Below are 11,249 nucleotides of genomic sequence, written 5' to 3'. Positions count from 1 at the left end.
TTTTCCCCAACTGCTGTACGGTCAATAAATCAGGTCATTAATTAAAATTTCAGTTTGTAGTTGTTTATTCATTGTCTACATGTTATGCTGCACCAAAAGTAAGTTCCACCAACTTGTTGTGTGGTCATTAATGAATTAATCTGAATCTGAATCTGAACCTCAATCTTAATAAAAGAGGGCTCTCCTACAGTTGTAGTCATGTTGAATTGTTCATGGTGACTGTTCTTGTTCTGTTCTGAAGTTCTATGTTCTAATGTTCTATGACTATTTTAATTACCATGACATTTTATTGTCAGAAGGCAGAAGTAGAACTCGGGTGTAAAATGTACTTTTGGTGTAGTAAAACATGATAAAAGTACTTCAGACTGGGTGACACAGGGCATAATTTGCCCCGATAAATCGTGTTTTCCACCAGGCTTTTATCCAGGCTCAAAGCTCCACACCTTCTTGCTAGAATCTTAAAAAGTGCACAAGAAGCTTATTAAAAACACCATAGCATAGGCGCCAGGAGGCAGGCTATGCGGAATCATTATCAGAACAGTGATGGAGGCGCACAGAGCTGAATCTAGCGTTATGGGATGTAAACAGTGGTTTTTAATAAGCTTCTTGTGCACTTTTAAAGTTAATAATGCCTCGTTTTAAATGTCAGGGCTCTCTGGATTCTAGCAAGGAGGTGTGGAGCTACTTTGAGCTGAATAACGGTGGGAAAAAAAATTATGCCCCGTGTCACCCAGTCTGAAGGGTGTTTGGACAAACTGTTAAAATTTCTGGATCTCAGAACACTGTGGGAAAACCAAAATTGTGCTATTCACCAAAGGTGAGTACTTTTTATCATGTTTTACTACACCAAAAGTCCATTATACAGAGTTCTCCTTTAAGATTTAACTCTTTAAACTCAGTATACAGGCAATACGAGAAACACTAAGTAAATTTAATATCATTAACTGCAGAGCATACTGCAGCGTCAGTGTCTTTATTGTCTTAAAGAAATAAAAGTGTGAAGTTTGTGATGTCACTAATGATGTCTAAGTTTACTCTCTTAAAGGGGCAGGGCTATCCTAAGACGACAGGGATACATTCAGTTAACTTAACTAGGCAAGACTGCAGACATGCAGGCAAAAAGACCCACCCTCATATCAAAGAAAACTGTATAAAAAGTAGAAAAGGTTATATAAAGTGAAGGATAACTCTATTCCTATATATATATATTGTAGATGTAATAATGTTTTCATTCAGAGTAAATGTACTGTTACACAGTGTTTATATGGAATTTCAACAATTGATCTAAAACACAAAAGGTATATCATACTGGTAGTGGCCCATCTATATATATATATATATATTTTTTTTTTTTTCAATAAACACAATTCAAGGACATCGAAAGCATCATGATAAAACTGGCTCTTATCAGGACTCCCCCAGGAATGGAAGACCAAGAGTTGCACAGGAGCCTCAGTTGTACAGGATAAGTTAATCAGAGTTACCAGCCTCAGAATGCACAAGTTAAAATCTCCCCAGATAAGAGCACCTAAATGAGAATTTTGGTTTGTTTAACACTTTTAAGTTACTACATAATTTCCTTATGTGTTCCTTCATAGTCTGGATGCATTTAGAATTTTTTTTTTTTACTATGTAGGAATTGAATGAGGTGATATGTCCAAACTTTTGACTGGTACTGTATATATACACACATATTAACACACACACACACACACACTCTACAACTCTACTATTTAATCCCACTCTCATATTATAATGATATGTAAATGAAAAGGACTGAAAATCTGTTGTATGTAAAACCTGTTCTGTATGAGTGATTCTTCTATCAGCTCAAAATGTGACAAAGAGTGATCTCATATCGTACTGTTACTGAGGAAACAGTCAAATTAACACACACACACACACACACACACACACTATATAGTGCCTTGGCCTATACAGCATGTTCTGGGGAGTGTGATATAGAGCTGTTAAATGGTGGCGATGGTGGTGGTGGGCTGTGGGTAGGAACTGTTATTGGAACACATTCGCTTTGGGGTTAAAAATAGCTGCTCCTCACATGAAATCAATAATGCCACTTAGATGTGATGGAGTGCGTGTTGGCGAGCTTTGTCAACCCCCAGGATTATCACCCCACTTGGTGCTGTAACTGACACTGTCTGTCTCACCTGCAGTGCTGCTGCTCCAAACAAGCCTCTAACAGGCCTATACTGCCTCAGCCTGTTATGAACTACAGAATCATTACTTGTTCTAGGGCTGTCATAATAACTAATTTTAATAGCAGACTTAATGCCAATAATATAATGATAAAATAACAGCATAAAAATGAAGTATCTTCCTTTTATATAGCAATAAACTGACTTTTAAAGCAGCAGTTCCTAAAACTTTTTACTTTTAAATTGAAAGTAATAGTAGTTCTGAGTTGTGAGGTGAGTAAATATTTGAATAATAGTGTCAGTGTCCTGGCATGAACTTTTATGCATTGTTTAATTTAATTATTCTGAAAAAACAGAGGGGTCTAGTAGGTTTGTTGGATGTGCCTGCTCTCTACATGTTGAGAGCATTTCATAAATGACCAAAATGCACAAAACTATGTAGGAAAGTCTTATTGATTATATTTCAGTTAATTTAGTGAGGTGTAGTTCATAGACGCCCACTAGATGGCGCCAAAGCCCCACAGTAATTGTTATTTTCTTAGTGTTAGTTTGTGTTTTGTCCCTTGCGAGCTCCTGTAGTTCCCTCGTGCAGTCTACCGAGCTGGAAGCAGCTGCACTGTGTGTTTGGTGGCAAATACTCTTTAAATTCACCATTTGTGTGCGTCAATTTGACCAAAGTAAGTTTCTTGGTAAATATCTCTCTAATGAGTCATATTTGGTAATTAGTTAATATATTTACGCTATATTTTTTCCATTTCTCTATATGCTAAATGCCAGTAGTGAACACGAGTAATTAGCCGAGTGAACTGTAGGAGCTGAATTCAGTGATATTGTGTGTATGTTAATTCTATGTCGATATTTGTGCTGTTTAAATACTTAAGCACTTAGTTAAGCTATTAATGTGTGTTTATTGGTAGAGTAGCTGCTTTGTGTGATTAGTTTGCACTAAATTTAATCAGTATGAGAGATGTGAGTCTCAGCTGCTGTTTATGTGTTAGGCAGACACATTATACACATTGTAATTTATTTTCTCTTCTCTGTTCACAGCCACACATATACCATACACTTACGCTCCACAGACACACACCTCTGATCACAACACTATCTTGTACCGAGCTGATGTCCCAGTGCTGTGTACTCAACACTAAATTGGCTATTAAAGATCTGTTGAATGAACATCTCTCTGAGCCCTGCTCTCTTACCGGAGCCTCCTGCTTCTAAGAACTACCAAGCCAGCACCCCCTGAGTACCACACTCTATTTCATGGTCCTTCGAGCCGGATCGGTAGAAACCTTAGAAGCAAGTATGGATAAAGACCACGAAGTCACAGAGGAACCTTCTGTGCATCCATGTATCCAGCGAGAGAGACGTCCTCCAGCCCACCTCAACGATTATGAGGTTGAGTACCATCCAAAACCAGTATCAGTGCCACCTCCGCTATCCAGCAAATCTCCATCACACAAGTCCTTGTCTGGATCCCAATGCAGCAGACAAAGGTCACAGGTCAGTGTGAATTCCATTTCTGGTCGCTCTACAACAGCAGCATTAACTGATGTACAAGCTGCAGAGCTGGAAGAACGTATTAAACGTTTGGAGTTGACAGAGTTAAAGCGTCAAGTAGAAGAACAGCACATAGCTGAGCAACAGTGTCAACTATTAGACGATCAAGCTCGTAAAGCCCTCGATCAGAGAGAAGAATTACTCAGAGAGCAGGAAAGAAAGAGCCGTCAGCTAGATGAGGAGGCTCGAGCTGCACATCGAAGCAGAGAATGTCTCACTCGTCAGTTAGCCCTGCAGAGACGCTTAAAGGAGAAAGAAATAGAGCTTGAAAAGGCAAGACTCATTGCAGCCTTCCTTAAAGAGTCAGAGATAGAGTCTTCTGAGCACTCTACTCCAAATAGGGTCAGTGAAGTGATATTCCCAGCCCAAAGCTCATCTGATCCCACAGTTCCAGCTCCATGCTACAAGATGACTCCAGTCAACCAAGCACCTCCATCAGTAGCTTTACAGCAGTCACCTCCTGCACCTCCAGTTCAACAGCACACTACTGGAAGTCCAGCTAGAGCCCATCAAGTGGCTCAAATCTATGCTACAATGCAGCCTAATGAAACCTATGATCTCAATATGCAGTCACCATGGGCACCACCCTTTGCATCTACACTGCTTCCTAGTGTGCCCCAGGGGTTCTCAGTTCCTAGCCAGCCTCCTTCTCATCCTGTACAGCCTCCTAGATGCTACAAGACCCCAGATCAAGTGAGCAATCCTCACAGAGACGTAGCCGGTTTAAACATGATCGGTCAAGCCCAGTCACACCCTGTGATGCAAAACAACCCGGATATAGGACCCAATCTGCATCATCCTGCTCCTCAACCATCTTATACCCAACCAAGGCTGAGCACATCCCATCTAAACCAAGGGTCAACATCAGCACCAAACACTAGCTTGATGGATTTGCTGATTGCAACTTCCTATGGAATACCCAAGCCATCTTTGCCCACCTTCAGTAGTGGAAAAGAATCAGATTTCGCCCTGCTAAAAATGGGGTTAGACAGTCTCATGGGTGCCCACAGCCACTTAACAGAGACATTCAAATATCAAGTTCTTCTAGATCACTTGAAATTGCCAAGTGCCTACAAACTTGCTCAGGCTTACATGTACGACCCTACTCCCTACACTACAGCTCTGCATGCTCTCCAGGAGAAATATGGGCAACCACGCCAGCTTGTCCAGAGTGAATTGGGAACTATCCTGAATGCCCCTCTCCTCAGAATGGGAGATACAGAAGGCTTTGATAACTTTGCGCTTGCCGTACATGCTCTAGTTGGCATGCTCCGTTCCCTGGAGGGAGACAATGGCTATGAGCTAAAGTGTGGCTCGCATGTGGATAGACTTCTAAGTAAGCTTCCTGCAAACTACCGTGATGGGTTCGTTGAATATTGCTTCAGTCATGGTATACTGCAGACTGGAACTGATAGAACTTACACACTTCCTGAGTTCTCTGCATGGCTACAGCTGAAATCAAAGGCCAAGCGTATCTCAAGCCGCGCTGCTGAACTGTTCCATGAGCCAGTTATACCAATGAAGAAGGTACAAAGAAATCAGAGACTGGCATCCACCATCTACTATGGAGCAGAGCACAGTGTTGCGAGAGACTCCACACCATCATCCATCAACAAAGGAGCCTTCATGAAAGGTAAAGACAAGCCTAAACCATACTGCCCTTACTGCAACACCAGGGAGCACTACCTTAGTGTCTGTGCCAAGTTCAAGTCCCTAAACCCCAGCCAGATCTCAGAATGGCTAAAGGACAAAGGCTGCTGGCGCTGTGGACGAAATCATAAACCGGAGAAATGCACTCTTAAGAAACCTTGCAGCATCTGTAAAAGGCAACATCTTACCGTACTGCATGAAGCAAGTCAGCAAGAGACTCGTCAAGTCCTCATGGTCAATGCCTCTCCAGACACTATATATCTGGATCGTCCCAATCGCCCTCAGAGAGTTATGCTAAAAGTAGTCAAAGTCATTCTGCACAGTGGGGACAAATCATTGGAAGCCTTCGCAGTGTTGGATGATGGTTCGGAGCGAACCATAATCCTCTCCCCTGCTGTCCAGTGTCTGGGTCTGGGGAAAGAGCCTGAAATCCTTTCTTTGAGAACCATCCGCCATGATGTCATACAACTACAAGGATCATCTGTCTCGTTTGACATTTCACCTGCTCATAACCCAAGCAAGAGATTCAAGATTCATCATGCCTTTTCAGCAGATGAGCTTGGACTATCCGAACATAGCTACCCAGTAAAGGCTCTGACTGCAAAGTACCATCATCTACAGGGTCTACCCCTGTCACCTATAGACAGAGTTCACCCAGTAGTACTTATTGGGTCAGATTTCCCCCACTTGCTTGTTCCTACCCAGCCAGTCAGAATTGGTCCACCTGGAGGCCCTGTCGCAGTCTGCACATCTCTTGGATGGGCTCTACAAGGCCCATCAAACATATTTCCTTTGACTGCAAGTGACCAGCAATGCCTCTTCACAACAGTCACGTCGCCTGCTTCTGATCTCCTGCTCCATGTAGAGAAACTTTGGCAATTAGACACACTGCCTTATGCTGGAGACAAACGTGTCACACGCTCAAAGTTGGATCAGCAAGCTCTAGCTTTATTGGAGCAACATACTGCCCAAGTCAAGATTGATGGAGTAATGAGGTACGCAACACCTCTGCTGAGGCGCAAGGACTCACCACTTCTCAAAGCACCCACAACAGCCTGTCTTTCCTTACTAAGGAGCACAGAGCGCCGCAACGCAAAAAATGTGAAGCAAGCCCAAGACTACCATCAAGAAATGGCAAAATTAGAGCAAGCAGGTCATGTCCAGAGGTTGTCACCTGAATCTGTTGAGTCTACCACAGAGTCATGGTTTCTTCCCCACCACCTTGTGTACCATAATGGTAAAGCCAGGCTGGTCTTCAACTGCTCTTTCCAGTATGGGGGCCAGAGTCTCAATAACAACCTCCTAGCCGGTCCAGTCCTGGGACCCTCCTTATTGGGAGTTCTACTACGGTTTCGTGAACACACAGTTGCCATAAGTGGGGACATCAAATCCATGTTCCATCAAATTTGTCTGCTTCCTCAAGATAGACCACTGCTGCGTTTCCTCTGGAGAGAGAGAAAGGAGGATGAACCCACTGTGTTTGAGTGGCAGGTGCTCCCCTTTGGGACGACATGCAGCCCTTGTTGCGCTATCTATGCGCTTCAGCATCACGTGAGAGAGCACAGAGAGGGCAATGGGGACATTGTGAATTCCGTAGAACAGGCATTTTATGTCGACAACTGCCTCCAAAGTTTCACTTCTGTTGAGAAAGCCAAGAACCTCATCGACCGCATTCGAGCACTGCTAGCTGCAGGGGGCTTTGAAATAAGGCAATGGGCCAGTAACGTCCCAGAAACCATAAAACACCTTCCAGCAGATGCTAAAGCAACCAGCACAGAACTCTGGCTGTCCCAGCAAAGTCAAGACCCACAAGAATCCACCCTGGGCCTGCGCTGGAATTTTCTCACAGATTGTTTGGGCTACCGACATCGACCAGTGGAATACTCCGAGCCTACTCTCCGAAATGTGTATAAAGTCCTAGCTACACAATATGACCCCTTGGGGTACCTTGTACCCTTCACGACAAGAGCTAAAGTCATCATACAAGATCTGTGGAAGACAGAGATTGGCTGGGATGAGCTACTTCCTGCTGGCCTACTGGAGCTGTGGAGAAATTGGGAAGCTGAGCTTGTAAATCTACCTCTAGTTGAGATCTCTCGATGCTATGTTCCCCCATGTGCAGACAGTGAAGCAGCAATAAGAGAGGCACATGTATTCTGTGACGCTTCAGAAAGGGTGTATGGCTCAGTAGCGTATCTTCGTACACAATGTGCACAGGAGCATGTCCATGTTTCATTTGTGATGGCAAGATCCAGAGTGGCTCCCCGCAAGCAGATTTCTATGCCACGCCTAGAATTGTGTGCTGCACTCACTGGAGCACAGCTGGCAGGAGTCCTTAATTCAGAGCTAGCCATTCCTATCAGTGACATCACCATGTGGACTGACTCAACAACTGTGCTAAACTGGATTCAGTCTGATTCATGTCGCTATAAGGTGTTCGTGGGCACACGCATCTCTGAAATCCAGACTCTCACAGAAGTCACCAACTGGAGGTATGTCAACACAGCTGATAACCCAGCAGACGATCTGACCAGAGGCAAATCACTGCTAGAGCTCAGCCGCCCACATCGCTGGAATCGAGGGCCGCAATTTCTTCATTACCATCCAAGTTCCTGGCCATCTTTACCCGTCCTAGAGCCCCACAGCGAGGATAAAGAATTGAAGAAAGCTGTCTTTTGTGGCAATACCACAGTTACAAGTCCTCAGCTGCCCGACATCAGTCAGTTCAAGACTTGGACTGACCTCATAAACACCACTCACCATATCTTCATGGGGCGGCTTGTGGCCCAGAAAAGTGTAATGGGACTGCTGCAGATGCCTTGGACACCGAACTCTATTTACTGAAACGAGCACAAGAAGAGAGTTTCCCAGATGAACTATCTGCTCTGCCCACCAAAGGATCAGTATCCCCTCAAAGTCGATTAGCTGCTCTTGCTCCAGAGTGGGACAAAGCTCTTGGTCTCATACGGGTCGGAGGAAGACTTCGGAGGGCAGAAGACTTAGATCCAGACACTATCCATCCTATAGTGCTGGATTCTAAGCACCGTATCACACAGCTGCTTATTCAGAAATATGATGATGAACTGCACCATCCTGGGCCAGAACGAGTTTTTGGTGAAATTAGGCGCAGATACTGGGTCTTAAGAGGCAGAGAGGCAGTTAAACGTCACCAGCATAATTGCCCCGAGTGTAGAAGGTGGCGAGCTACTCCTGTGATACCCAAGATGGCAGATTTACCATCCGCCAGGCTCCGTCTGTACAAGCCACCCTTTTGGTCCACTGGAGTGGACTGTTTTGGCCCGTACAGTGTCAAGATTGGACGGCGATTAGAGAAACGCTGGGGAGTCATATTCAAGTGTATGACTTCAAGTTGTGTACACCTGGATCTATTGGAGAGCATAGATACAGAGGCTTTTCTGATGGCACTGCGGAGATTTGTAGCCAGACGGGGTAAGCCTTTTGAGATTCTGTCTGACAGGGGCACAAATTTCAGAGGTGGAGCAGCGGAACTTCAAGATGCCTTTGCTTCACTGGAAGATTCTAAATCTAGATTAGTTCTAAATTTGGGGGCGGCTTTGTAGGAAAGTCTTATTGATTATATTTCAGTTAATTTAGTGAGGTGTAGTTCATAGACGCCCACTAGATGGCGCCAAAGCCCCACAGTAATTGTTATTTTCTTAGTGTTAGTTTGTGTTTTGTCCCTTGCGAGCTCCTGTAGTTCCCTCGTGCAGTCTACCGAGCTGGAAGCAGCTGCACTGTGTGTTTGGTGGCAAATACTCTTTAAATTCACCATTTGTGTGCGTCAATTTGACCAAAGTAAGTTTCTTGGTAAATATCTCTCTAATGAGTCATATTTGGTAATTAGTTAATATATTTACGCTATATTTTTTCCATTTCTCTATATGCTAAATGCCAGTAGTGAACACGAGTAATTAGCCGAGTGAACTGTAGGAGCTGAATTCAGTGATATTGTGTGTATGTTAATTCTATGTCGATATTTGTGCTGTTTAAATACTTAAGCACTTAGTTAAGCTATTAATGTGTGTTTATTGGTAGAGTAACTGCTTTGTGTGATTAGTTTGCACTAAATTTAATCAGTATGAGAGATGTGAGTCTCAGCTGCTGTTTATGTGTTAGGCAGACACATTATACACATTGTAATTTATTTTCTCTTCTCTGTTCACAGCCACACATATACCATACACTTACGCTCCACAGACACACACCTCTGATCACAACACTATCTTGTACCGAGCTGATGTCCCAGTGCTGTGTACTCAACACTAAATTGGCTATTAAAGATCTGTTGAATGAACATCTCTCTGAGCCCTGCTCTCTTACCGGAGCCTCCTGCTTCTAAGAACTACCAAGCCAGCACCCCCTGAGTACCACACTCTATTTCAAACTATATACTCAAAATCACAGAATTTCAAACAGCAATTTATTTACGTTAATCTGCATTTAAAAGTACTTTTGCACATGCTCTGTACAATTACACACTCTCACCAGACAGATCTCCAAATCCCCCAAATTTACAGATTGACACTTTAATTAACAACAGACTGGGAGATGTAGATTTTTTAGCAATTCATTCATACTGCCTATCAAAAGATTGCAGCATATTTTTTTTTAAATAATAAAAATATTCTTTTCCTTCATGATACATGCCCACAGACTTGAGACTTAAAATTCTCAATAAAAGTATCACTAAGATCCTACCGTTCCTTTTTACATAAATAAATATGCACATAAAGACATTGGGGGTATAATGTACAATAAGTCAATAACATAATTACTGTGTCAGGTCTAATTATTTATGCCATATGTCATCTTAATATGTATGTATTCACATGAAGCCCTGTCATGTACTATACAGTCACAGGAATAAAAACCTTATTAATATTTTTTAATAGATTTATACAACATGCAACATGCCACATGTCGTGGGACAGGACCTAGTATAGTGTCCCATGACTTTTGCCATGTTTCATGGAAGCAATTAACAATGAACTAACTTGTGGGAAATGTTGGTGGGGGCTCCTGAATTAATAAATGTGGATTTGTTTCACATGGACAATTCTAGCCAGACACCACAGGTCACCATCATTACCACTACACTGCAGATACCATCCACTGCGGGTGGTAATGCATTTCTATGACATATTCCTGGTACACATGTGACACTGTGGATTGAGGAATGTTAAATGCTTACACACCTTCAGAAACAGAATATGCCATCCATCTGCACCAACAATCAGACCTCACATCGCCTTGCCATGAGCATGCTAACCAGCGTTTTGACCTCCCTCACAAGATAACCCCTCACACCCTATACAGATGTGGGCATTCCCAAGCTGTCCTCTGAGGTAAAAGTTTGAGTTCAACTAACATAGTGCTGTTCCTTGACTTTGTCATGTCAGTGTATAACTAAACAATTAGATGTATTAGAAATCAGCCAGTACATTGTCTTCTAAATCATTTGTGTTATTTAACAACTTAAATAAACTTAAAATATCATCACAGGACATACAGGAAAATCTCACCAGAGTTGATGTTAAAGTATACTATCAGAAGGAGACCAAATATTACAAATGAGACAGATGAGGCTGATTATACTATAAATGACACTACACTGCCACCTAGTGTCTACCATACACCAATCACACCGGTCCTGTTTCCTCATATTGGGCGAAAAAGTGATCGAGTGCTTTCAAGAACATTCTTTAATAACTTTAATTATGATGACGTGCACTCTAGTTCAAGAAATGTTGATAATGTGTCGTAATGAGGGTCCATCATCTGCCCAAATTATGCGTCTTAATGAGTGTCCATCATGTGTCCAAATGAGTGCCATTATAAAGTACCTTCTATTGCTCCCCTACT

At 42.8% G+C, this 11,249-nt stretch overlaps 1 protein-coding gene and 1 long non-coding RNA gene across 2 annotated transcripts; both read left to right on the top strand.

Annotated features, from left to right (window-relative positions):
• The first annotated feature begins 2,600 nt into the window (after positions 1–2,600).
• Positions 2,601–8,210, top strand: LOC111195821 (uncharacterized). The gene is made up of 2 exons (XM_022684314.2): positions 2,601–2,833; positions 3,204–8,210. The coding sequence occupies exon 2, from the start codon at positions 3,420–3,422 to the stop codon at positions 8,208–8,210; it is 4,791 nt and encodes a 1,596-aa protein (XP_022540035.2). The 5' UTR covers positions 2,601–2,833; positions 3,204–3,419.
• A 718-nt stretch (positions 8,211–8,928) lies between these two features.
• On the top strand, positions 8,929–9,681 carry LOC125806752 (uncharacterized). Its single transcript, XR_007441570.1, has 2 exons — positions 8,929–9,182; positions 9,553–9,681. It is a non-coding gene; the product is annotated as an uncharacterized LOC125806752 (long non-coding RNA).
• The last annotated feature ends 1,568 nt before the right edge of the window (positions 9,682–11,249 follow it).

Source organism: Astyanax mexicanus, chromosome 13, assembly GCF_023375975.1.
Source record: "Astyanax mexicanus isolate ESR-SI-001 chromosome 13, AstMex3_surface, whole genome shotgun sequence".
NCBI lineage: Eukaryota > Metazoa > Chordata > Actinopteri > Characiformes > Acestrorhamphidae > Astyanax > Astyanax mexicanus.
This window is presented reverse-complemented; position numbering and strand designations above follow the sequence as displayed.